The 27,982-nt window shown below is 40.7% G+C and overlaps 1 protein-coding gene across 2 annotated transcripts in view; it reads left to right on the top strand.

Annotated features, from left to right (window-relative positions):
• PRRC2C (proline rich coiled-coil 2C) overlaps window positions 1-27,982 on the top strand; it is a 66,610-nt gene that overhangs the window by 12,072 nt on the left and 26,556 nt on the right. Inside the window, exons 5-22 of one of the 2 annotated variants that reach the window (XM_009273295.2) lie at window positions 2,831-2,968; window positions 4,919-5,154; window positions 5,529-5,608; window positions 6,988-7,121; window positions 7,405-7,492; window positions 7,774-7,915; window positions 8,961-9,035; window positions 9,792-10,389; window positions 11,196-11,365; window positions 11,993-12,239; window positions 13,327-13,540; window positions 14,347-16,713; window positions 17,919-18,127; window positions 18,729-18,883; window positions 19,347-19,677; window positions 20,162-20,247; window positions 21,227-21,415; window positions 24,160-24,411. In XM_009273295.2, coding sequence (XP_009271570.1) covers window positions 2,831-2,968; window positions 4,919-5,154; window positions 5,529-5,608; window positions 6,988-7,121; window positions 7,405-7,492; window positions 7,774-7,915; window positions 8,961-9,035; window positions 9,792-10,389; window positions 11,196-11,365; window positions 11,993-12,239; window positions 13,327-13,540; window positions 14,347-16,713; window positions 17,919-18,127; window positions 18,729-18,883; window positions 19,347-19,677; window positions 20,162-20,247; window positions 21,227-21,415; window positions 24,160-24,411 — 5,711 coding nt within the window. Of the gene's footprint in view, window positions 1-2,830; window positions 2,969-4,903; window positions 5,155-5,528; window positions 5,609-6,987; window positions 7,122-7,404; window positions 7,493-7,773; window positions 7,916-8,960; window positions 9,036-9,791; window positions 10,390-11,195; window positions 11,366-11,992; window positions 12,240-13,326; window positions 13,541-14,346; window positions 16,714-17,918; window positions 18,128-18,728; window positions 18,884-19,346; window positions 19,678-20,161; window positions 20,248-21,226; window positions 21,416-24,159; window positions 24,412-27,982 lie in introns of both variants that reach the window. The other variant, XM_019470496.1, reaches the window with a different exon arrangement.

The raw sequence follows: 27,982 nt of genomic DNA on the forward strand, positions 1-27,982 counted from the left end.
AAGTGATGTTCAGAGTGGAGGGGTTCTTGACTGCCCTAGCAGGCTATGAATGCTGCTGTGAGAGACCCCCAGACTCAGCAAGCGTTTGAGTCTTGACTGGGCCAGTTGGGACTACAAATGCTGTGGAAGCAACTTGCCTGGCCGGAAGGTGAGCTGGTCCCCTGTCACTCAAGTGAGCTCCAACCTGATTTAGCAGCAGGTCTGACTGCCTTTTAAAGGGCTGGCATAGTCACCTCTTTTGGATTGACAAGGAAATGGTGGTGACAGCCTAAGATCTTGAACATGGCTACGGTGAGGAGGGAAAATCTCAGTCAGTAGTTATAATGCATACAATTTTGTCATGGAAAGGAGAACCATAAACAGTTAGTGATCATTCTAATCATAGTTTTAGATCATTTTGTGCAAAATGTATGTAGTCTTCTATTTAAATGTCTGCTACAGCAATAATTTTCCCTTTATTTTATAGATTCCTTGGTTATTTTGGTTTCAAAGTGATAATGTTCAAGTAGGGTTTTTTCTGGGGAGAGCATTAAAGGTGTGTTTTGGGGTTTAACATAATCATATGAAAGGATGGAGAACTATTTCCATCAGTGTGAATCTTAGCTTGAGTGTTTTCATTACAGATGTTAAGATCAGAGCTAAATCTTCAGCAGATTTTTTTTAAATTGCTTGTAGAGTGAGAGGTTACTAAGAATTCCTGTGACATGTTTTATTCCTTAAATTTGAGACTTGCAAGCTTTCTGTGGCTATAAAATAGAGTTTTGGCTTCCAAGTTGAAGGACTGAGCTCTCTTCTGGATAGACACCTTAGAATAGTAAAATCTGAATTGCATGGAGGTAACTTCTAAGCCATTATATGGAGTTTATTAACATCTCATATCTAATGATTCTGCCTTTTTTTGCAGAAGTATTAGAAGTGACAATTCTAGATTCTCCACTTCTTGCTTTCCTCTAATGTTCAGTGTTTCCTTCGTTGTCAAATATAGGAACTCTCCTCCTTTAAATTTTTGCAGGAGTTTTGTAGAATAAAAAAAAAGAATTAACACTGATGCAAAGTGATCTGCATACCAGCCTTTCTACATAAGCTGATAAGATCATCTCTATGACACAGGAAATAGTGATTTGGCTCAGTGGCTTCAAAATGCATTTAGCTAATTATTTTGTAGTTACCATGGCAGCTTGTGTGCCAAGCCCAGATGGTGCCCTCATTTCATTCAATTAATGCAGTAGTGGGTTTGCTGTTTCAAGAAAAAATACAGAATGTGAATTGGCATCAGCTGCTTGCTATCCTCCTCAGTTTGAAACTCGGGATACACCTGTTGTGCTCATGCTTTCCTGATCTGCAGTTGGCTGATGGAACTTGTAGTTTTTCCAGATGCCTTGTATGTGTTCCAGCAGTCATTCAGCTGGCCACCTCATGATCTTGTAAGACTTCAGTTGAGTGAGGCAAGACTAAATCCTTCTCTGATTGCTGTTTTGCAATTAAAACATTGTTGCTGTCACTGTGTAGACTTGAGCAGAAAACATTTTTCAAGATTCATAAAACTCATGAATGTTGCGTGCCACAGGACCTCTGAAGAGGCTCCCTTGTCTGGCAGGCCATCTGATTAGTGTGACTGCGGTTTTCAGTCCCCTTTAAGCAAGTCATTGGATGTAGCTGCTTGGGAACATTAAGAGTCCAATGTGCATTAACAAAAAAAAGTTAACATGATCTGTAGTAGGTGAAGCTGGAATGAAGATTGAAAGATTTCAAGGCAGTTTGTAGGCACGGGGATAAACAGTGGTATTTGCTGTTATGCCTTTACAAAGAAAGTACAAAGAGTAAGGAGTTTATCCTGTACTTGACTCTTCATCTAAAAAAAAAAAAGAAAAAAATCAGGATCCCTGCGTTTTATTGTTATGAAGGATTCTTTCATGGATCGGAGACAACAGAAGCTTTTCTAGCTGTTAGCTAAAAAAAAATATTGTGGGGATTTGGGGGGCTTTTGGATGGCATATGTTCAGATCCTTTTTTGTGAGTTTGCCCTATAGTCCATGTAGCCTCGTGCGATGTCTCTTATAGTAGCCAGTAGTAAAGACGGTATGTGAACAGGGCATTATTCAGCTTATTGGAATAGAAATCTTCCCACAGTAAGATTATCAGTGATTTGGTACTAGAATGCTATTGACCTAATAGGTAAATAATCCGTTGGGGGGGAGGGGCAGAAATTGATTCAAAGTAGGTGCTAACAAAACCTGCTAAAGAGGAAGACAATCTATATATTTGGCTTCCCTACCATGTGCAACAGAAGTCTTAAATTCCAATCCAGAGTTGTGATGTCAAGGGTTTTAGAAATCAAAGAATGCTACACTTCTGATACTTTTCTCGTAATGTAAAAGCTGTGGCCTTTTAAAGTACTGAAGAATTGTTGTTAGAACAGTAATGTTAAGGGCTTTTGCAATAACATAGCTGCCCATTCTTAGGTTGACTATAGTTGTAGAATAAAACGAAGGAAATCTTTGTCTGGAAGGGGGTGGGAGGAAGTGTTAACAGAGCTGAGGAACTTCAGGTACTCTCCGTGTTAAGTCTTGTTCCACTGTCCATTATTGCTCTCTGGTGCTTCTCGATTTTTCTCAGCCCCAACAGGTGTGACAGTTCGCCTAGTAAATTCAACAACTTTGGTAGCAAATGTGAATGCTTTACAAGGATTGCTCTGCGCTTATGTGAATTATGTTACCAGTAAATTGATGTGGCTTTAACATTCACTTTTTAAGGATGATCAGGCTTTTATCACTTTCTGAACTGTTTTGACTACAGAAAGTTGTGACTTTGTGAATATCTTACTGTGTAGGTCCAGCTATTCAAGTAAATAGTTATTTCCAGCAAGAGTTTCCCAGTCTGCCGGCAGCTGGGGATCAGGAAAAGTCAGGCAAAGAGAAAGATGCACCTGAAGAGCTCCATGGATCAGGACCCAACTTGCGACCACAAAGTAAGTATATACTACAGTTTTTTGTGAAATTGCATGGGTTTGTGTGGAACTCGTCTATTACAAGGTTACTTGCGCCCCATACAAAATAAATTGATTAATTGATTGTTTTAATCAACACACTCCTACACTGAAGAAACAGATTTTTGGGGCTTTCTTCTGCTTTACTGTGTTCCTAGTGTGTGGAAAATAGGGTATTTAATCCTAACCTGCAGTTCACTTTCCATTTTCCTAACCTAGTCAGTACTCCACTTGTGCTCTGAGGAACACTTGTTAGTTGAACAATACTGGAATTTTCGTACTTCCAGCTGCTAGATGTCACAACAGCTAAAATACGTATTTAAAGAAATCTCCTAATATTAACCAAATATATAAATCATCGTTGGGGTTGTTCCCAAATGGTTAGTACTCATAAGAGAGTAGCCTGAAAAATCCTGAATAGGAAGTGTAATCTACAGGATACCAGAAGAGTGGACTGTGATTTGAAAGGCTAAGGCATCTTTAGCTCGTGGCTGAGGTGCTCTGACTAGCTGGATCTGTTTCAGCTGTGGGGGATTAGATCTAGTGAAAACAACCATAATGATGCTGGTTTTGCATGTCTCGGTGAAGAAATGTGTATTGTTGCCCCAGATCCTTTTAATGGGGAGGCATTTGGGATTGTGCCTGTTGCCAGTAAGAAACAAGATTCCTTTCTTCCTCAAAAATTTGTTTTTGATGAGGTTTGGACTAGGGATCCTTTCCTGCACTGTAGGTGGCACTATCTTGTGCCAGCGATAGACAAAACGTGCACTGCTTTTAGAGGGCTTGGGCTCTCAGGGAATCCTTAACTCCTTTCTGTGTTACAGGCATCGGTTTTCCTTGATTTGTTTCAATCAGGTCCTGCAGACTAAGGCCATATGCTTATTCAGATCCTCACTTGATTTTGATGTAAAGAATAAGTTGTCAAGAAATTTGAGAGATGTCCAACATCAAATTAGGAAAATAGCTATGCGTGTCTGTTCCAGCCTCCTGCAGGCAGTTATAGTTTTGGTCAGCACTGTACATGCTATATTAAGCCCTTCTTTCAGGTCTGACAGCAGAAAGCTAAATGAGCTTGGCAAGTACTGCTGCTTTAGCAGCTGTGCTCCCCAGCAAAGATAAGTGGAAGAACTCAAATGGATACTTAGGAGCATAGTTTAACACTGCTTAAAGAGTTTGCGCCCCTAAGGGAACATTATTTACAGTCTGTGTCTGTCAAGTTTTGTTGGTCCCCATGGATCTGAGCGCTGCTGCTAAGTTTACTCTTTTTTTTGTCCTAACCCGTGCTCTGTAGGCAGAAGCTCCTAAATGAATGGACTGCCTGACATGAGTGATAGGTCATTAAAATCCCTTACTTCTCCTGGACTTTTTGCTAGACATTCACACCCAGAAGTACAGCCCTCATCACTTCTATTCCATCCTTATCAGATAGAGATACAAGCCAGACTCTGGATACCTGTCTTCACTTAAAAAGATAATGCGCAGGTATATGTCATTTGGAGCTGCTTGAGAGTTTCGTGGTAGGCCTTTGCTTAAGAAGCTTGATCTTTCCCTTGACGGCATCTTCACGCTGAGTCAACAGTGGCTCACTTACCACAGCTAAATCTGTTTTCTCTCCTGTGCTATTATCTGTATCTTTCCTAAATTGCATTGTGTTTTGGAAGGTAGAGCAGGACAACTAGAGCACTCTGTAAATTTAACTCTTACCCTTCAGGAACACAACTGGATGTAGGGCTGAAGACAATTAGAAAACAGCCTCTTGTTTTCTCAAGTGGCCATTGCTTGTTTCAGTACCAAATATTGAATGTGTGTCTGCACAGATCGCTGTGTCACTGAAAACGGGGTAGGAGGAATGTGTTTTTCATCATGCCTGTCTGTAAATCTGTAATATAAAGTGTGTTCTTGTTTTTTCTCGTACTGATTCTGTCCATGCAGATGCTACTAGTTGGAGAGAAGGTGGTAATAAGAGCAACTCGCCCAGTTCTCCAACCGATCAAGAAGCTAAGGCTCTTGGACAAGAAGATGGTAATGCTACACCAGCAGAACAAAATGATGGCCAGAAGGCAGCGGAGAAGAGGGATGTGCGGTTACCACAGGTCCCTCAGCCCAAGCTGAATGGCCAGCAGCAACCACCTATCGCATCTCAGTACAGAGCAATGATGCCACCTTATGTAAGTGATGGTTACATGAAAAGTTTTTAAGCAGTAGGGTTTGATTATTGGCTAGTGTGATTTCCTTATGCCCCTTTCTCCTCCCTCCATAGAATGCTTAGCAGTTCTGGCTAGAAGGGTGGGATTGCAACCAACTCCTTAAAGGATGTGGCTACCTGTTGCTGCTCCTGCTACACTGAGTTTGAACTTGTCAGGAGCTGATTAACACTTGTAATCACTCTACCTTGGTGACTTGATGTCACACGCTTGTGATATTAAGCAAACTGTCTTGAGTGAAGAGTCTTGCTCTACTTCCATTGTGATTCCTTTGATGATCTCATATGCTTGATGCAGTATTTTTTAATGAATGGCTCCTGTTTTTAAACCTTTCTTAGATGTTTAATCAGTATCCTAGAATGGCATATCCTCCTTCCATGCAAGGTCCAACAAGGTTTCCCAATTCTGAGCCTAGCAGGTAAGAAACCTTACAAGTGTTATTGTTGTGTGGGTATGAACTCTTGTTTGTGACTCAATTATTAAAAAAAAAAAAAAAGAAAAAATTTGCACTGAGTGTCTTGATTATGATTATATGCTGCATAAGAACTGCCACTGGTTAGTCTCACAAGTTTGGCTTGTGTGGAGCAGTGCCATGGAGTGGTTTGTGTTTGACAACTCAACTGCAAAACCTGAGGGAATTCTGCACATTACAGGGTTTTTGACTGGGAAGAGCAGGAGTCACAAGTGTTATTTTGTGTGGGTATGAACTCTTGTTTGTGACTCAATTATTAAAAAAAAAAAAAAAGAAAAAATTTGCACTGAGTGTCTTGATTATGATTATATGCTGCATAAGAACTGCCACTGGTTAGTCTCACAAGTTTGGCTTGTGTGGAGCAGTGCCATGGAGTGGTTTGTGTTTGACAACTCAACTGCAAAACCTGAGGGAATTCTGCACATTACAGGGTTTTTGACTGGGAAGAGCAGGAGTCACTTGGGGACACTTTTGAAAAACTTCAACCAGTATTTTGCCTGTAAAAGGACTCTTCCATTGTTATAATGAAAGTAGTTAATTCCTGGTTCTCAACTCTACTGCTCTCCAATTAAAGTAGAACTGTAATGCATTATAAAATTAGTTTTCCTCCTCTCTGTGCATTTCTCCATAGTTGAGGATGGCTGTGCACGTGTGTGAGGAAACAGGGGATGCTGTAGGCAGTAAGGTACAAACTTTGACAGGTGATCTGTGGTTGGGATCAGGAAGAGGGCAGAAAGAGGGATGACTGGGAGAACTTGAGTATAGGAGTCAGGAGAAAGGTACAGAACCTTTGACAGTGGGAAAGCGTGAAAAGTATAAAGAAATATCTCCAAGATGGATAAATTGGTGATAAGGATGCCAGATCTATTCAGTGTGTTGTTTGAAAGCTACAAGGCATGTGGTTTTCTACTGTCAACTGATGTTTGGCTTGTTTGTGAAGTGTGCAAGCAAGGCTATAGCATCTAATCTTTCTCTTCCCTAAAGAACCATCTGTGGTGTATCAGTAATTATTTGAACTACAATAGTCACACATGTGGATGGTAGTTCACATTTATACTGTGTTTGAGAACAGTACTGTATACTTCAAATAATTGTCATACAAGTTGACCTTTTATCTAGTCATTTTGCTGGATAAATAGTGACAGTGGCCTTTGTTTCTCTTTTTTTTTTTTTTTTACATGTGGATGGTAGTTCACATTTATACTGTGTTTGAGAACAGTACTGTATACTTCAAATAATTGTCATACAAGTTGACCTTTTATCTAGTCATTTTGTTGCTGGATAAGTGACAGTGGCCTTTGTTTCTCTTTTTTTTTTTTTTTTAGAGGGCCAAGGGGAAGAGGACCACCTTCATGGTGCTCAGAACCTATTGAGCGCCCATCCATTCTTAGTGCTAGTGAACTTAAAGAACTTGATAAATTTGATAATCTAGATGCTGAGGCTGATGAAGGCTGGGCAGGTAAGAACATCAGATGAATGGCTTCTGTTATTTGTACATTGAATCTTTCTGAAAGATTAATTGAAGAGGGCCAAGGGGAAGAGGACCACCTTCATGGTGCTCAGAACCTATTGAGCGCCCATCCATTCTTAGTGCTAGTGAACTTAAAGAACTTGATAAATTTGATAATCTAGATGCTGAGGCTGATGAAGGCTGGGCAGGTAAGAACATCAGATGAATGGCTTCTGTTATTTGTACATTGAATCTTTCTGAAAGATTAATTGAATATTTGCTTATGTATCAGGTGCTCAGAGCGAAGTGGATTACACTGAGCAGTTGAACTTCAGTGATGATGATGAGCAAGGAAGTAGTCAAAAAGAGAAGGAAAGTGGGTGAGTTGGTGTTGCCAGTTGGGTGTGAATGCCACTTAACTAGCTTAGCTTTTGGGAAGGTTGAATGAGATGAGTGCAAGTACTCATTCCAATAATATTTATTCCAGTAATTTCATACCGTATTAAATTGCATAACTGCCTGCAGACTCCAGTCAGTTGGGCGTGTAATAGAAATGATCCTTGCTGTGAGGAAATATCACTCTTGATAAGAAACATTGAGAATAGAAGATAAATCACCAAATACCTGTCACCTCCCATTTTTCTTATTTCTTTGCACATAGTGATGAACAAACACCATCAAAAGATTCCCAGAGTCCTGATGGCCAGAAGGAAGCAGAAGAACAGACAAGTGTTAAGTCTGCCACCCAGGTTTCCACAGCAGCAACCAAAGGGTCTTACAGCAAAAGCTCTCAGCTTGATCAGGTTTGTGTGTTCTTCTCTTCAGCTCTGCTGGCAACAGCCTTGTCAGGAGAGATCTGACTCAGGTGTCTTTCCAAACTGTCAGGTCAACTAAGGTTATGAACATGAGTGAAAGCATTAACTACTGCTTATCTGAACTGTGGTAACTGATCGGGTGCTGCTTAGTCAACTTAGCTGCTTCTGGTTGCAAAATAAAAATAGCATGTCTTTATCTAGTATGTTCTAATCCACAGTTGTGAGGGCATGAGAACTCGTGTCAGTTACTGTTACTCAACTGACAAGCTTTAACTCGATACTCTTGTCTGTCCATCCCTGTAGCAGTGAATGAAGTTGTTCTGTTGTCTATCATGTTTTACAGTGGCACAGAGTACATAGTGCCCAGCTGGCCCACACATTTTTCCTGGGTGTGGGGCTTTTTTTTGGTATTGTGACCCACTTTCTTCAGTGCAACTTAGCAGTAGTGTGTCAGCTCACTTCTGACATCTCAGGCAGATAGATTTTATACAGACCATGTGGAATTCATCAGCTCAGCCATTTTGGTTTTTCGTTTATCCTGTAGTAGAGGAAGATTAGCCGTGACCTCAGCTTATGCCTGCTTCAGCTCTATTCCTTCGGTGCCCCCCCCTCACCCCCACCCCACCCCGGGAAAAGCTACTGTTGACTTTATCTGAAAATTTCCCAGAAATGTTTTCTCTTGACACCAGTAATAATGAAGATGGAAGATCTTGAATGGGTTTTACTTGCGCTTTCTCTATGTATAAAGGTCATGTTGTCTTTCAGGGTTTGATGCTACCTTGAATTTGAGGAAAAACAGTGCAGTAATATAAACTCTGAAATTTGGATGTGTGAATTTTTAAAGTAATTGTTTAGCTCTCAGTACATAAAGTGGAAATGTTCTTGCCCTTGTTTTGCATGCAAATTTGTATCGTATGCAGATAGTTCACTAGGTGTAGTATCTTAATGCAGTAGAAAACAGTAAATCTAAAGTTTATCAGCTTGACTGTTGTTATGAGCTTGCTTAACCCTGGTACTGTGTTTGATCCAATAGGATCGGGGTCCAGCACAGCCTTCTATACATGAAAGAGGTGGTCCTGCTCTTCATCCAAAATCTATTCTACCACCGGTAAGAAAGATTAGAATTGTCCTTATTTCCTTGAGTTAAATTCCTTAATGCTGTGGTGGAGGGATTTAGACTAAGAAAAGTAAGAATATGCTTCACATAGGGATAAGCCTTTTCTTTAACAAGTAAAAGTGCCTGGGGCCAGTAAGAATGGGACCCCAGCACAGCCATGCTGCTAATTGTGTAAAGCAGCCCCATCTTGTAAGTGGCAGATGAAATGCATGAGAACTTCAAGAGCTTTTCAGTTATCCAGCCCCATTTGGGAACTAGAGAGGACAGGGGCATGGGAACTGTGCTGGAGGGCTGGCTGCTGAGGCAGACAGGGAGATGAAGTCCCAAATGAAATGTGTGCATAGTAGCTTCTTACCAATTTTCAACAGTCCTTATTAAAATCTCTGTTATCCTGAGCTACCTTGAATTTCTTTGGCTCCTCGGGGGACTTTTGTCTGAGATCTGCCCTGAGTCTTTGTGCTTTAGAGCAGCCTGTAACCAAATCTAAAAGATGCTTGTCATCTTTGCTGTCACTTTGCCTTAGTGATGGGGAGGAGGAGTGACTGAGCCCAACTGAATCTTTACCTCTTCTTTCTGAGCTCAGGTCGCATGAGTCCGAACTGGAGCAGGAAGGTGGGGGCTTGCTTTTTCTTCTAAATCTTGCTTTTTAAAGGTGCCATGCAAATACATGTGTTGACAAATAGTTAAATTATCTGGCTGTTTATATAATACATGCTCAACTTGATTTAACTGGTTTTAATATTGCAGCACCCTCCTCCCCCTGATCGCCAGGTAGGACCTGGAAGGCAGGGACCCTTTCCCCCTAAACCAGTACCAGATGAAGATGAAATTTGGAAACAGAGGAGAAGACAGCAGTCAGAGATATCTGCTGCAGTTGAACGAGCCCGTAAGCGGCGAGAAGAGGAAGAAAGAAGAATGGAAGAACAGCGAAAAGCAGCTTGTGCCGAAAAGTTAAAACGGTTAAATGAGAAATTTGGCTGTGTGACAAAACCCTCCCGGGAAGACCCTCTGAAAGAGAGGGAACGGGAAAGGGAGCGGGAGAGGGAGAGGGAAAGGGAAAGAGAAAGGGAGCGGGAGAGAGAGCGGGAAAGAGAAAAAGAGAGGGAGAAGGAAAAAGAGAGGGAAAGGGAGAAGGAAAAGGAAAAAGAAGAAAAAGAAAAACTGGAGAAGGCAAAAGAGCAAGAAAGGGAGAAAGAGAAAGAAAAGGAGATGGAGAAAGAAGAGAAGGAGAATGAGAAAGAAGAGGAGAAACCAGCACATGAGGTTCCTGAGCCTGTAGAACCTGTGGCAACACCTGTAGCAGAAAAACAAGAAAGTGAAACCAGGAACAACAAGGAAGAAAAAGGTATGCTTGCACGCAAGTAGGAGTTGTCTGTCTTAAAGCTGAGCCACAGAGCATAGTTGTAATGTAGGAGTCTAATTTGCATACCTAATTAACCTAGTGTGTCTAGACCATTTATTTTCCTAGCACATTACAGCTGCTAACTGTCCTTTGAGCTAGACCTGTTTGCCCAACTCACCAAAATGTTAAAGGAAAAATTGGGCTCTGTGATTTAGGCTGGACTTTGAAGAATACAGAAAGAAAAGCAGGCTTTCTTTTCTTGCTAAGGAGGGTCAGCAACTCATGTTGCTAAAAAGCAATGTAAATTATTTCAGCTATTCTGTTCTGTCAGCAAGCCTAGAGAAGTAGACACACAAAGCACGTATTTAAACTTGGTGCATTTTTTGTAGTGGAACTTGAATGCCACAAGAGAATTGTCAGACTATGCTTAATAAGGTTGTGTTATCCTCTAAATGGATAAAAGTGATTGTAAAACCAAACCTTGGTTCATAAAAAAGTTGATTCAAATGTAATATGGTAGCATTGATACAGCACTTTTTAAATCACGTAATAGTTACTACCTAAATGCCAGTGGTTGATTACCCAGTGTATGTGAGTTTAAAAGGGACACTGAGAGATGTATTAACAACAATTGTTCTGTTTTGAGGGGTTGTTCTTAATTTTTCTTGCTGTATTGGTTTTGGAACTGAGACTGTGAGGTTAGAGAAGGCAGACTGTTTTCATTTTAGAATATCCTTTATCTGACATTCTGGTGAAATTGTCATAGTTTTAAGATTCGCTCTTGTCTCCCACATGTGGGTTTTTTTCAGAAGATCAAGCAGTCTTTACCCGACAAGATAGTGGTCGGAATGAGAAAGAGATTTCACAGGTGACTCATGAGAGTGAGCCAGATTCAGGATCTCAGCCTCGTCCTGCTGTTTCCTCGGGCTATTCTAAACAGTTCCAGAAATCATTACCACCAAGATTTCAGAGGCAGCAGGTAACTAACCAGTTCATTAAAAGAAGGAAGTTCGTTAAAAGAATGATGTCTTCTGCCTCATTTTGAATAAGAATGTGACCACAGAAGTTTCAAAAAGCCCAGGTTGTTGGTTTCCAGCTTCTATAGCATCTATGGTATCGGTAGGAATTGCTCTGCATGAAACACTTCCTGCCACTTGCAAAGTATGTAAGTGAGCAGAAGGCAGGAGAGGCTTTTAAAACTGGCCGTTTTTGCATCAGTTGCTGAAGTAGAGCATTGCCCTGTGGTTACCTGTGGAACCTGGGGTTTGATCATTCCTTCTGCAGCTTTTCCTTAAGGGGTGTAACACTCACAAATGTAATTTGGACTTGGGTCCTATGTTCTGAAGAGTGCTTTGCATTAATGACATGCACAAAGTATAGGTTGTTCTGTGTGTCAGCTGAACACCAGCGAAATGGTAGCTATTCTAAATTGTCCAGACTGGTTTTGCCCCTTTTCTCCTAGTTCATCCTGATGCATGTTTGCGATTAATTTTCAGAATGCTTAGTGTCCTGGAGATAACTGTACTTGTTGTTTCCAAGGGTTATTTGAATTTGGCTCAAGTCCTCATCTTAACAAAAAGTTGTGTAATACTGTTTTGTTACGCAGGAGCAAATGAAGCAGCAGCAGTGGCAGCAACAACAGCAAGGTGTCCTTCCACAGTCTGCTCCCTCACAGCCTTCTAGTGGCCCTGTCCCACCTCCCCAGCATAGACCCCTTTACCAGCCCATGCAACCACATCCTCAGCATCTAGCTTCAATGGGCTTTGATCCACGGTGGCTTATGATGCAGTCTTACATGGACCCACGAATGATGTCAGGAAGACCTGCAATGGATATGCCTCCTATTCATCCAGGTAAAATCTGGCAGCATTTTTTGACTGCTGAACTTTCTTGGTTTTGAAGTAGAAGTCTTTCCCTAACCACACTATGTATAGTAACAGCAAACTGGTGGGTTTTTTAAAAAGGAAACTACATTATTTCATTGTTTGAGACAAAATAAATTTTAGTAATACTGGAAAAATGATAGTCATGTGTCAATGTATATCTTTGACTATAAAGTAAAATCACAGCTTTCTTCTGTATTGCAGGTATGTTAGTGACAGTTAAGGATATATGCAGAATGTCAGCATAAGCCTTACTTTGTTGCAAATATTAAAGCTGGCATGAGTTAGGTTGAACTGAGAAAAAGAGTGTATTTACTATTTGTGTTTCATTACATGTTAGCACTTGATACTATATTGCTTATTAAAAAAAAGATTAAATTTTGTTACTTTTATGTTAGGTACTAGCGCCTCTAGAGTCTTACTAAATTCATGTTTACAGATTCTTGGCACTAAAAAGTCCTTTTTAATTTGTGGAATGGCCGTCTGACTTGCAGTTATGAAAGCTATTATGCATAAATAATACAAGTCTGGCATGTAATATAATGGAGATACCTACTCTCTTGCTCATTAGCTGGATAAGTATCCTGAATGAGTGGAAGGAATGAACGGAGGAAAAGGCAGGCTAAGCAAAGACAGTGAAAACTGTAGAATTTCTTTAAATGTTACCCAAAAAAAAGGACCCGGAGTCCTTAATACAGTACAAAAAAACCACCTGTGTGTACACTCATCTTGCCTTTTGCCATTCAGATCTTAGATCAGAAACTTCATCTGCAAATTTACAGGTCTACAGACCTGGTTCTTCCCATTATAGTGGAAGCGGACAGCTTTTCCTTTTGTTGGTACATAGGGTACTAGTGGTGAATATGATTTAGTCATTCTGAGGTCAACTGGCAGTGGATAGACATTTAGTTTCACCAACGGAAGGTACAGAGGAAAGGAGACTGGAGGAGAGAGAATAGTGTTCTTCAGTACCTCCTGATATGCTTTGTTTGTCTTGAGGTAGGTTTCTTTGCTAATGTTAAACTGGTTTCAATTGTTGAACTTAAATCTGTCACAGGAATTATGCCTCCCAAACCACTGATGAGAAGAGACCAGATAGAGGGATCAGCAACTAGTTCAGATTCATTTGAACATATAGCTCGCTCAGCAAGAGAGCACACTGTTCCTTTGTCAGAGCCCCGCATGATGTGGGGGTCAGACCCGTACCCCCATGCAGAACCTCAGCAATCTAGTTCTCCTCCCAAAGTGTTAGAAGAGCCTGATGATTTGAGGTAAGCCTGAGTTACGTACTCCTGTGTGTCACTTCTCCGAGCCGTACATACTTGCACGCTTGGCTGTGGAAGTTACATTGCAAAACACAGTTTAAACTGATTGAGTTATAGCTGCTCTTCACACAAAAACTTTAAAAGGAGTTGTGGCTGTGGGATGCATTGTACTTGGTGCTATTGTATAAAACAAAAGACATGCCTGCTCTGTAGTGTGGTGTGGAAAGACAATTTACCCCTTGTTTAGGATCTTTAACCTAATTTCATGAATGGTGATTGCCATAATATTTTGAACTTTCAGTTTTGTAGAACACTCCTGTAGTGTTGTCCTGTTCTCCATCTGCTCTCTCCTATCAGAGAACTTTTGTCTGATGTATATTAGTTTCAAAAGTGGTGTGTTAAGTACAGGTGGTATAAAGAAGACAGTCGCTTTTGACCTTTGCTGCATGATGAATAGTCAGGAGGGCTTCCTCTACATCTTAAAAGTACCCAAAAATTCTTTTTGCTGTACTGCTCTCTGGATAATACTTGTGATATTAGCCTGCTAACTTGGAGGCTGCAGTTAAAATCGCATGTATAGCCATTAGCAATAATAGATTCCTAAAGCTAATTGTACATTTGATACCAAACTATTAATCAGGATAGAATAAAATTGACCTCTACAACTACCAGCCACTATGAAAATTAATACTTGTTATTTCCTTGAGCTGACATTAATCCTTCATAGAAATAGAAAATTATTTGATTTAAGTAAATATTTATGAGTAAAATTTTTTCCCCCACCCTAACATTCTTAATTGCTTGCTGTTTAGGTCTGAGGCACACTTGGAGCAAGAACGAGTTGCTGTCCCTGCCACTGCTTATCCTGTAGAACACAACCAGTTGGACTCTCATCCAAAGACAGACTTTTTCAGAGAATCAGGAGAGGTGGAGGTACAAAAGTTCCCAAGCAGGCCTTTGGAAGATGTACAACCTCTCCAAACTGACACACCTAACACGGCAGTTAATTTTGAAGGAGTGAATGAGAAAGTTACACATAGCTCTCCAGAAGAATTGGTGCCTGTGGGCGAAAGTCACTCTTCGCTAAAGAGAAGCATTTCCCATGGTTCAAGTCACTCTCTAAAGTCAGAAGACCAGAGGAATGAGACAGCAACAAATATCCCTAAATTAAGTAACAGGCCTGTTGAGACAAAGGAGACAATTGAGAGACTTGAGATTAAGCCAAAAAAAGAAATTTTGATCAACAATAGAACATCAGAAGGACCAAAACCTGAGAAAACTTTCAAACCTAAGTCTGAAACAAGATGGGGTCCTAGGCCAGGTTATGGCCGGAGAGACGAAGGCGGTGATAGACCAGTAAGAAGATCGGGTCCTATTAAAAAACCCGTGCTTAGAGATATGAAGGAAGAGCGTGAACAGAGAGAAGAGCGTGAGCAGAGGAAGGAGAAAGAAGGAGAAAAGACAGCTAGTGAAAAACCTAGCAAGTCTGAAAAAAGTGACAAAAAGGAAGCACCTCAAGTACCACTGCCTCAGGCTGAGCCAGAGACATCCGCCTCCAGCAGCGCTCCTCTGGCTAAGAAGATAACCCAGGATGCTGCTCTTACACCAGCAAGCCAGGAGAGCAGTCAAACTGAGACTGCAGCTAAAGTTCCAGTTCAGCCACCCACACCTCCAGTCCAGCAGCAGCTACCGGCTGCCCAGCCTGCTGCTCCACAGCTTCCCCCTGCAATACAGCAGCAGCCGCCTGCTCAACCGGCAGCACAGCAGCAGCCACATGTTCAGCAGCCAGCTACTGCAGTGAAGGAAGAAAAGCAGACTGAGAAGGTAGTTAGCAAGGAGGTTGTAGAGAAACCACGCTTAGAAACCAGACCAGTAAAAAGAGAGCCTGGCTTACCACCTAGAACATACTGGAAGGAGGCTAGGGATAGAGACTGGTTCCCAGATCAGGGATACAGAGGCAGAGGTCGTGGGGAGTATTATTCTAGAGGTCGTAGCTACAGGGGTTCTTACGGAGGACGTGGTCGGGGCAGTAGAGGCCATAATAGAGAGTACCCACACTACAGAGATCCTAAGCCTAGATCAGACCACGTGCCTTCAGGGCCTGTTAGGCAAAGAGAAGAGAGTGAAACTCGTAGCGAGAGTTCTGACTTTGAAGTAATCCCAAAACGACGGCGACAGCATGGTTCAGAGACAGATTCTGACAGCGAAGTTCACGAAAGCGCAAGTGACACACTGCTTTCAGACAAAGACAGTCTAATCAAAGGCAAGCACCCAAAAAGAGAAGAGAGAGCTGATGGCAAGAAGCCTCCAAAGCCCCTGTCATTCAAACCTGAAAACAATATCAGAGTAGACAACAGATCCCTAGAAAAAACATATATGAGAGATGATGAGAACAAACCCAAACCAGGATTTCTTCCTAAAGGAGAGCCTTCTAGACGAGGCAGAGGGGGAATGTATAGACGTGGTGGCAGGGATCCTAGTGGGCGTCCTCCACGTCCATCTACAATAAGGAGACCAGCCTACAGAGACAATCAGTGGAACCCTAGGCAAACAGAGATCATTAAACCAGAAGATGGAGACCCTCCAAGAAGAAATGAACATTATGGTCCTATACCAGTTGATAAAAGACCTCCAAAATTTGAGAGAAAGTTTGATCCAAATAGAGAGAGGCCACGAAGACAAAGGCCTGCTCGACCTCCAAGGCAAGATAAACCACCACGCTTTAGGCGCCTAAAAGAAAGAGAGGCCGCATCAAAGATAAATGAGGCAGTGACCACCAGCTCATCAACAAGTGCCACAGTTAGTAATGCAGTTAATGAGCCCTCCAATACTGCTCTGGATGTGTCGGGAAGTAAGACACCAGACTTGTCCAACCAGAATTCTTCAGACCAGGCAAATGAAGAGTGGGAAACAGCCTCAGAAAGCAGCGACTTCAATGAGAGGCGGGAGAGGGATGAGAAGAAAACAGCAGATGTAGCAGCACAGGTGGCTGCAAAGGCAGGAGAAAATGCTGGAGCTCCAAAAAGGGAAATAGCCAAGAGAAGTTTCTCTAGTCAGCGGCCTGGAATAGACCGTCAAAACCGACGTGGCAACAATGGGCCAGCTAAACCGGGGAGGAACTTCTCAGGGCCTAGGAGCGAAAGGCGGAGTGGTCCTCCACCCAGAAGTGGAAAAAGAGGGTGAGTACCAGCTTCTGTTAGGAAGCACATATGGTCTTAGTCTTCTGTTTTCCTCTTGTGGTTCAAAGTCATTAGTAGTTACTTTAGATTTGTAATAATTGGTAGAAAAGAGAATAAGACAAACACATGCACCTGTGGCTGTGTACTTTCTATTTTTTCTGTTTGTATACAGACACTTGGAACATGGAGCTAAGAGCAGAGTATTCTTATGTATGCACAGTGTTAAAAAAGCCTAATTAAATAAAAATTGCAGTGCTGTTTCTTAGAGTCAAGCTATGTTTCTCGAGATTTGGATGCAAGCTGAAATGTCAATGTGAGTGGTTTTGTAGTTTAGTACATAGATTGCTGCATTGCATTTGGCTTTTTGTATTCTTAGGTCATCACCTAACATAGACAAGCAAGGTGAGAAATGCTTGCCATTGAGACTAAGTTTTGGTTCTCTATATGCTAAAATTGATTGAAACTTGATAGCTTTCTAATGTTACTATTTGCCCACTGTTTTGTAGCCACAGCGCACGGTAGTCTGATAAGTGGGAGGCAGGATAAGACATTTCTTCATTGAATGCCTACCCTGTACTCTAGGGCTCTTGTGCTTGTAGGTTGCTGTATTCTAAGTTCAGGTTTTGCCTGGGCTTAAAAACTTGTGATCAATGCTCTAATCTCTGAGTTAAAACTATTAAGAGTTTCTTTCGCTAGTCGATAAAAGGTGATGTTGAAGCAAAAGTTGGCTATTCCAGTTTCTGCAGCAAAGTCAGAATGCTGCAAATCTGATTCTTACGGCTTCAGATAGCTTTTGGCAAGTGAGCCTGTGGAGCAAGTATATTGTACTTTATTAGCTCATGCTGCATACTGTAAGCTTCTGGTTTGCTTTTTCCATGGAAAGCTTTACTGGAGTTCTGAACTGCATACTTGTCAAGTTTTGGTGTCTCTAACTGCATAGACCAAGCCAGAGTTGATGTTAAAATTATGCTTTTTTTTTTTCTGTGATACCTTTTGGCAGCAGGGCATTTGATATGTCCCCAAAACAGCTTTTGCTGTTAAGCTTCTGCTCGCTGAGGAGCTGAAAGTAAAAGTCTGGAGCCTACTAGGAAGTTGCACAGTAGACACTTGTAGCCCTATAATGTGATCTGCATTAGATTTGTTAGCTCCTTCCTGAGTGTTCTTTGTGGCTGGTCATTAATTTTCTCATTTTTTTTCTAATATAGGCCATTTGAAGAGCAGACAGCAACTGTGCCTGGTGTTGATCCCACCAACAGCAACTCTTTACATCAGGAGGATGGAGGTGTTACTGCTGCAGGACAAAAGAGCACCAAGGATGCAAGTGGCAAAAAGAGAGAAGAACCTAAGGCTGGTCCAAAGAAGCCTAAGGAAAAAGTGGATGCCTTGTCTCAATTTGATCTTAATAATTACGCAAGTATGTATTGATAATACGCTAATGAGAATTTGTAATCCTGCTAGCTTTGCTGCATATAGAGCTAGATGTTTGAAAACTTACAAAAGAGGAAAGGTAATTTTTTTAAACATCAGAATAATTGTGTACTTGAGTATTGCTACCTTTGTCGCACCTAATTAACAACGTGTGTGCCTCTAAAAAGTGGCAAATCTCATTGTGTGTTTTCATATATAGATAAGAACAAAGTTGTTCTATCACCGAACTCTGTCATTCAGACTATTTTCCACCATGTGCTAATAATTTGCTTAACCTTTATAAGCAAAGGCAGTGGATATCACTGATAAGCTTACAGCTAATGTTTGGGAAGGCTGTTCATTATTATGTTTCAGTTCTTATTTCCTGGAGAGTCTGGTACAGGAACCTCCAGTTTTTCACTTCTTAAAGATTAACTCCTTGTCTTCAAACTCAGCAGCAAAGCACTTGGCAAGCAGAAGCCTACCTTTAATCAGGGCCACCATCTGTGTCTGGGGAAATTGCTTCCACTCTAAAGCAGATTTTGGCTTGGTGCGCTGCATCTGAAGCTGTTAAAACAGCAGCATCTATACCTCTCCTTTTTCTATAGGTGTTGTGATCATTGATGATCACCCTGAAGTGACAGTAGTTGAAGACTCCCAATCTAACTTGAATGATGATGGTTTCACAGAAGTGGTGTCCAAGAAGCAACAAAAACGCCTGCAAGATGAAGAGCGCAGAAAGAAGGAAGAACAAACAGTGCAGGTACAAGACCAGCGTTTATAGTGGGGAAAGAGCTCCTTGCGGTACTGGGAATGTTGTGAAGTTGCAGAATCTTCCTTCCAAAGAAGCTGTAGTTTCGCCTTACAAATATAACTAGATAGTTATATTAATATTCAGTTGTTCAGAATTAGTAAATGAAATTAATTTTCATTTAGTCATCTTAGGATTCTGTATGTCCTGATTGGGCACCGTCAGGCAGGTGGAACTGGCAAATTGAAAACACCATTTTTCATACTGTGATAAGGATTTATACTATTGCTTGTATATCAGTTGGTTCCAAGAGGAAAATGGATGAGAAATCATTGTTCCTGTGGTTAAATAGCCCTAAAAAAATAAACTTCTTTAAGACAGGGTTAATCAGTTTGCTTTTTGCTGCTACACAATGTACAATTGGTTGTCCATACAGACTGTCAGCTGTAAGAATAACATTGGCTTCCGCTTACAGGTTTGGACCAAAAAAGGATCAAGCGAAAAAGGCCGAGGTCAGAATTCCAAGCTCCCACCCAGATTTGCCAAAAAGCAGCAGCAACAGGCAGCAGCCGCAGCTGCGCAGCAGGCACAAGCTCAGGCACAGCCTCCATGTACAACGCAGACTCCAGGTCAGCCACAGGCTTCTGTTCAGTCGCAAAACCAGGCTGCAGGAGGGACAGCCAGCACAGAATACACAGTGTCAAGCAAAGTTCTGCAAAACACCCAGGCTCACAATGGTCTAGGAACTGAATTATGGGAAAACAAGGTGCCTCCTACAGCAGTTCTAAATGACATCTCCAAAAAATGTAAGTGGTTTCTTTTGGATTTGGGGCGGGGGCAAGCATTGTAGTTAGAGAATGCTGATTGCCAGCTGTCTCTGTTAATGTCTCATTTCTACTTTCAGATGTATTTTGCACAGGGAATAGAGGGCAGCATTCCCAAGTGCAGCATTGTAACCTATGAATATCTTGGAAAAGAGATTTTTGCGATATGATATTACTCAGTATTTTACGTTGTTATGTTCTTCATTCACTATGAATGAGCAGCTGTCACTCCCTTCAGGAATCTGTGTTTTGTCGGGCTTGGTCATGCTTCCAAATGTGATGATTGCCCCACTTGAAAGCAGCTAAATAGGTAGCATATTGTTAGCTGCTGAATAGGTTAACAATTTCTTAACCAAAGCTTATTTAATCAAAACATCTATAATTTAATTCTCTGTCAATTGATAACTTCAGTCGAATGCATTTAGTGACATTGGGGGTTATTTAACTCTCTTTTCTTAATTGTCAGTGGGACCCATTAGCCCACCTCAGCCACCTTCGGTCAGTGCTTGGAACAAGCCTTTGACATCTTTTGGTTCAGCTACATCTCCAGAGGTAAGAATGAAGGGAAGAAGAGTAGCTGAATGTGAAGCTTGCCCAAATAATCTCTCATTGAGATTGGGTACAGATTATTCATGTATTCAGGCGTGCACATACTTAAACTAGTATGTGTAGAATTTCATGAAGTCAGGAGATAGTACAGAAACACAGGATACAGGCTAGTGCTTTTATGATTGCTGCATGGAAAAAGTGTTCTCTTAATAAAATCTCAGCCGTTTACAGATTCTATTGATAGCTGTTATTCAGTGCATTTTTAAAGTAAAAATATTGCCTAGTTTGCATGTGAACACTTGTGTACAGTTCAGTAGTGTAGACAGGAACAGGATGCCTCCAAGGAACTAAATGTTTTTTGTGTCCCTTCTTAAATCCAGAGATACAAAAAGCAGTAGATGCTTTCTAACTATATTAGCTCTACTTATACCACGTAATTTGCATAGCCCTAAATTTTGTTTGAAGTCCTGTGGTTTTGTTTTCTTGGGTTTTCTGGTCTTGACTTTATTGTTTTAAACTGTAAGTATGTGACATAACTCTCATTTTAACTGCATAAGGGGATCTGGAAATATTTTTGTAATTTCTTATTGTTGTTCTTGAATTGAATGTGAATTTTTGAACTTTCAGGAGAATGTTGTGAACCTGAATCTGGACATTTTGATATTGCACTTGTCCCTCTCCCCCTTCTCTACCAGTTCATCATCTTGATCTTGTTTACATATTTCTTCACGGCGTTCTTTTTTTTTCTTACTCTTGAGCTTGTATAAACAGTAGGAACTTGAGGAGGAGGAAGTGTATGTTCATATTTTGTTTACTGTTGCAAATCTGTTGCAGTCACAAATAATGCTTTTGCTGGCAGAAGGTAAAAGTACCCTTTTAGTGGTTTTCAGCTCAGCATGTTTTGTGCTCTTTTCTGAACCAGTGGCATTGTACTGATCTAGAAATCTTTTGAAATGTGTTAAAATGTTTACCTCTTAACTAGGGGACAAAGCCTGGGCAAGAAGGTGGAGTCGATCTTGGTATAGAAACTATTCAGTTTGGAGCCCCAGCTTCCAGTGGCAGTGACAATGAAGTTGGCCCTGTACTTTCCGAGAAGTCCACTGACAAGCTACCAGAACCAAAAGAGCAAAGACAGAAACAGCCTCGAGCTGGACCCATCAAAGCACAAAAGGTAAAAGGTCATATCTTCAGTACAAACTTCGAAACTTAAAGAAGTTCAGCCAAAAAGATGTTACAAATAATGGAATACTCATTCAGTTAGGACTAAACCTATAAAAATTGCATTCCCCTTTTATATTTCCTAAAACAATCAACAAGTTGGTTCTTGGAGAGAAGATGGGGAATTCAGTTCAAGAAGCAAGTGTAAGTAAACAGCATCCTAGCCCAGCAGAGTTTGTCCATCGGTTCTGTGTTTGGACCAAGGGATGTGGCTAGAGCAGGGATGGGATTATGGATTTGCGATAGCTTTGTTGGGAGACTATGAATGTGGTGGTGTTTTGTTTTCTAGTTTGGGGTTTTTGGCTTTCTCTTGAGCTTACTTCACTCAGGCTTTGAGAGCTGTTTTGAAGCAGGCATTCTGTTTCTGCCCTGGCTATATCTCCAGTTTCAGTAGTTCTTCCTGCCGTCATGCCTGCCTTGCCCCCCTCTAAGTGACGCATGGTGCCCTGCTTAGTTTTGTAGCCAGATTACCAAGATGAGTAATACATCAAGTTGCAGGAAAAGTGTTTTGAGGAAAGGGAGGAATGTTAGAGCCACTGATTTGAAGTCTCAAATTCAAATGCACAGATGTCTGGATAATTAATTTTTTTGCAACTAATCTAGGAAGACTGGATAGGTAATCACTTATCTCATTTTTTAAAAAAAAGTGTATCACTTGCCCTCCAGAGATTTAGGGGCTCCATTCAATCATCATCTTGTATTTCCATTGTTACCACTTAACAAGGAGTGGTATTTAGATTACACTTAGTGATCTCTCACGTTAATGAAACGTACTTTCCTGTTTTTTCCACCTCCAGTGCATACTTATCTGTGCATCACTAGCACTCAGCACCAGCTTCTTACTCCCAGAAAGAGATTGTTATAGCAGATAAATTTGGCCGATGACTTATAGAACCAGCTGTTTCAGTCCCTCTTGATGTCTGAGATTTGGCAGCAGTCCTGATGTAATTAAAGCCCTTTTGTCTTTCTAGAAGACCGGTTTTTCTTTGTGTTGGTTGTGTTTGGGTTTTTTTCCGAAAAAAGCTGAAATCTGAAAGTGCAGTCACACATAGAATGAAATTAACTTCTGCTACATGAGGCACTCAGTGGGTATGCTGCAGTTCATGGTTTTTATTGCAAAATATAAAACCCATACAGCAGAGAAATATCCAGTAGTTAATACTGCTGGTGAATTATAGTAACCTAGCACATTCAAAACCCATATATTGGATATATTTGCAGCATGCCTAAAACGGCCCCTGTGAAATCACTTAAAGATGCTGAACTCCAAAGTTAAATACATACATATAGAGAGACTCTACTTTACACTGTGTAGAAAGTTCCTTTTTTCTGCTTGGTAATAGCTATCAAGACTCCTGTAGATTTTTATTGAAAGACAAATGTGTGACTAAATGGTAAATTCATTGGAGATGAACGTTTTTGTACGCTCTTCTGAATGAGAGCGCTGTAATCCTTTAACTGTCTTGATGACAAAAAACCCAACAAACGAACAATTCCTACACACCCACCATCCCCATGGTGATATTGTTTGCTATGAAGCCTAAATACAAACTTATGTTCAGGATTGGAGGTTAGTATTGTTGAACTAATATGGGCCATGTAAGAGGACCATAGTTGAAACAAAGCAATTTACCTTTCCAAGCGTGACCTTAAAGTGTCTGGAGGAATTTCTGCCTCTAAACTTTTAGAGCAAAAAATATTTGGGGTGAGGTGGGTCTGATGTTCCTGATTGCTGCATTGCAGAGCTCGGACATCTGCTTCTACTGTCGTTTTCTTCCTTCCCTCTGAAAGCTAGTCTCTGCTGGCCTCCTGAGGGTACCAAATACCTTTGGGAAACTCCACCCTCCCCAAAGGCGTTGTATTGTAAAGAAAGAGTCTTCGTCTACTCCTGAAACAGCTGGTTTGTATTTATAGAGACAATACCAGCAGCTTCTGTCTTTGCACTATCAAAGCTTAGGGAATAGGATTTTAAGGACTGCCTTTAAGGAATTTTTGTGCTGCTCTGTAGTGAAATGGGCTGAGTAGTCTCAGCCAGAAAGGATGTGGCTATTTGAACAGCAGAGCATTCGGGTTCCCTGAGGCCCTTCATTCTGCTTTAATTCAGCTGCACAAAAAGGGACTACTGAATTGCAGCAGTTATTCCAGCCACAGTGTCTGCAATATAAGGCAACACTTGTGCGTAGATGTGTTTATTTTTTCTGGATATCACCTTAGTGCTTAATTCGTAGGGAAAAATGCTGCCAATATCCATACATCAAGATATCTTCAAATGAAGGTAGAGTCTTCTGTTCTAATTTCCTGGGGTCCTGTAAAATCGTGATTCTCTGAAAATTAAAATAACCTGTATGTATACGAAGTCTTGTGGCTTCTATGCTTTTTTTTGTGCTTTTCTTGTAAGGAGAGTCAAGCTGGCTTTTTTCTGTAGGTTTTAACTAGATCTTATTTTAGTTGAACCCTACCACTTCACACAAAACATTTGTTGCTTGAAAACAGTGGTTTAGATTCCTGATGTTCAAAACGAATGCATTTCATGTACGTTTCACTAACTTAGTCTCAAATGATCTATCTGTTAGAAAGTGCTTATCCTTTGGGAAAGCTTTGTTAGATTTAAACAAAATTATTTAAAGCATGTTAGAATATTCTTGTGGGATAGGACATGGGGGGGAAGACATAACTGACAAGTTAACACTAACTTAGCTTCCAGACTTGAGTCCGGTAGAAAACAAAGAGTATAAACCTGGTCCTATTGGGAAAGAGCGTTCTTTAAAGAACAGGAAGGTGAAGGATGCCCAACAGGGAGAGCCTGAGGGACAGGAGAAGCCATCCCCCACCTCTGTCAGAAGTCCAGAACCTGTCACTACAAAGGAAACCAAAGCAGCAAGTGAACTGAGCACGGAAATAGGAACGATGATATCTGTGTCTGCTCCAGAGTTTGGAACAAACACAAAGGTAAGAAAAATATTGACAAATTACTGAGCACTATATGTAAAATATGATTACAATGATGTAATTGACACTTGGTTGCCAGCTGGTGGTAGTTACCTGGACAGCAGAGCCCACTGAATAGCAGATATGAAACATATCTGTACTGCTTGAATTAAACACTTCTCCAGAAGTGGTACGGAGACATGCTGTTTGTCACACCCCTGTACAGAGATCAGCTTGGAAGGTTTTAAACTTTTTTGCTGCCTTATCAATGTGAAAACTCTGTCCTGACCCTTGCTGTGGAGAGTGGCACTGGAGCCTGTTATAGGCAGATTCTGTAAACTCTCATATATGTGATCTATGCAAGATGAGTGCTTGACTTTCAGCAGAGAACTGGAGTGAAGTAATGTGCGTGATTGTTGGTTGAGTGCGTGGATGACCTGAAGTTGTGAATTAAGTGCTGTTCTGTGAAAAAAGGAATCTCTAAACTAGGAATATGCGAAAGCATTGGGTAAGGCTCATTCAGTTTACCTAAAGGGTCTGTATGTCAGCTCCTATTGGCTTGGATATTGTCAAGGTATCCCCTGAAGAACTCCTTCAGGATGTTGAGGACTCATCTTAGTTGTCTGCGTGGAACTCCCTTGACAACTCTGTAACTGCTCAAGTGAGATGGTGGCTTGCTGTTGGGATTCATTGTTCTACAGCTCAGTTCTTAGATGTGGTGCATTGATAGCACTGGCTGAAAAGCATCCACAGAGGTGCTCTCCTTTTTGCCTAAGGACCTGTGTGGGGACTGCCTTCACTACGGCAGCATTGCATGTTAAGCAAGAACTATGGTTGGCATCTCTCGAATGTAAAGATACCATGCAGTTTGAGTAGCTACTAGTTAATAGTTACACCTGCTTTGGTAAAGGAAAAATGCTTCTTGTACGTTTGTAAAGCAGTTTTATGACTTTAGACTCAAGTTTGTTGCATGCTGTCTCAATCTGCCTTTTCCTAGTCTTAAGCAGAAATTTTCTGATGCTGTTCAGGAAAACCCATCCTCTGCAAAAGTTACATTAATAGTTGAAGAATCTGAAATGCAGATCACTCACAATTTATCTTTGTCACCCACAGTTGGGGAGGGAAGAAAAAAAAGACAGTTTTGGCAGTTTTTTGCCAAGGTGTCATGCAAGCAGAAGATGCTCTCTCAATGAAGTCTTGTTACAGAGCAAGTGTTAAGGAGGATATTTGTGTCTGACATGGTAGCTGCAAACTTGATTTTTGAGTGGAATGGCAAATACATAAGAAAATTCAGTGCTGGGATTTATCATCCTTCCTGGCAGTTTCCATCTTGTAAGTAGATATGAATGGGTTATGCTGATACAAGAAACGGATAAAGTGCCCTTCTTGTATGCAGAATCAAAGTGTAGAGCTGTAAACACCAGCTTGCTCAAGTATTTGGTAAGAAGGCTGTTTGTATGTGTGTCGCGTGCTTTCTCGCTGTCTGTCAAGCTCCTGTGACCAGAGCTCAAGATAAGAGGAGATGCTTCTTCTAAGCCACCTACAGAATAGGAGACATATCTTTGTTGATTACTCCAGGCTAACTCGATATTGAGTAGCTCTACTAAAATCAGCATAATTTCCTCTCTACAATTGTATTTTTAAAGTATGAGATCTTCAAAAGGGAGGTCTGGATTTTGTGCCTTTCTGGCCTTAGTTAAACATGGCTTTCTAAGGTTCTTTGAACTACCACAGTATTAAAGCGCCAAGCTTCTGTCTTCTGGAGGGAAGACCAGAGTGAAAGGATACTTTCCAGTTTTGCTGGATATGAAAATTCCCAATAATTTCCTCATTAAGTGGTTGCTAATAGAAGGATTTCATAATAGGCCTAAATATTCCTGTCTCAACAGTTCTGGGTTTGCTTTTGAATTCCTTTGTCATGAGTAGTTCCCAGGGCATCAGTAAGTTTTCTAGGAAAGCGGTGGTCATATTTCATATGTTAATTCTATGGAATTTGAACCAACAACCTGCATATTTATTGGAGAAGATAAGCTTCATCTAGATTTTGCAGGAATAAACCAGTCTTGCTACTTTTTAAAGTGGCTTTTAAAATGGCTTCAGATACTGCTCTGGCCTTGGAGTTCCTATGGTGATTTGTATTGCAACTGTTTTCTCTTGTCTTTGTACTCTTTCCATTGCTCATTAGTGAGGGAAGAAGTGATGACATCTTTAATCTGTTGTTTGAATGTCAGGTGTTGAAGTTTTAGCAAACCTAAATGATTTCTCTTTTGACACTTTCTTTAACATCTTTAACAACAGAGACTACTGCTCAGCTTCCAGGAAGGCGCACTTTAGTGTATTTGATTTTAAATGTCTGTAAAAGTCAAGCCAGCTGTCCTCCTTCAGAAGCAGAAGCTGTAAAAGTAGCCCATCCATCCCAAAACAAACATCTTAAGAGCATGTGCATTTAATCATACAGGATTGTTTTACCTTAGAAACTGTATAAATATAAATGAACTCATACTGGTGAGATGTTTAAATTTAGAACATAAGCATGATGCTTTGAAGCAATTGCAGCTGTTTCTCTTGGGTTTTGCAGTATTTTTGGAGTAGAGGCAACCTGACGGTGTAAGTCTCTGAATCGGGTAAGACACCTTACCCCTTGCCTTTCCCCACCCTACCATGTCTAAAGTTTTGAAGCTTTCAAATCGCAGGAACAATCAATACCTGGTTGTGGACATGGCAATGAAATGTTTGCACAGGTAGTTGATAACAGCTGTGTGTTACAGAGATGATGTCTCAAAGGACACAGGCTGTACTTGAAAATAAGTTTTCAGTATCTGACAAGCTCTCTGGTTTGAGTGATTTACATAAATCAGGAACAAATCAAATAGCTAATTAATCCCATATAGTACCCTGATCCTTTATAGCAAGGTCAGCTCTGAGGTCTGCCTTGTCCTTTTGTTCATAAAGTCACTTCAGGTTTTGCGGTCACTTCTTTTTGGGCAAAGTAGATAGTTATAAAAAGTTTGCCTGTTCTTTTTCTTCAGGTATAAATAACTTGTAGATAACTCCAAAAAATCATATACAGCTTTTTGCTCTTGCTATTATTACTGTTGCTAGTTTATAATAAAGTAATTGGTTGGTTTCTTCAGTAAAACAGTTGTACAGAAGAATCACTTTAACTGAATTACAAAAGCTTATGGTGATAAGCCATATCTAACAGAGATTCCTAGACTTAATGTACCGGTAAATGAAGGATGGTGGTTAATCTACAGTTTATGGAGTGGTGTTCTTATGGCTGAAGCATTGTCTTATCTGCATGTTCAGCATGTAACTCATCCTTGTAGGATGGTTCAGCATTGCACATATACTTCTAAGGGCACCAGAGTTGATATAGTGGTTTGTTTTTAATTCTAGTGAAAAAGCATTTTTGTGCTGTAAGTTTCCAAAGTGAGAAAGCTAGCAATAGTCTTGATCTGATTTCTTTTGTAAGGAATTCTAGTGCTGAGACCCTGTAAAATTTGCATCCTAAACCTTGAAGGAGTTTTAATAATATATTAAAAACTTCCTCTTTCTTAATGCAGTGAACCATCTTAAAAAAAACCAAGAA

Source organism: Aptenodytes forsteri, unplaced genomic scaffold (assembly GCF_000699145.1).
Source record: "Aptenodytes forsteri isolate BGI_AS27 unplaced genomic scaffold, ASM69914v1 Scaffold95, whole genome shotgun sequence".
NCBI classification, from domain to species: domain Eukaryota; kingdom Metazoa; phylum Chordata; class Aves; order Sphenisciformes; family Spheniscidae; genus Aptenodytes; species Aptenodytes forsteri.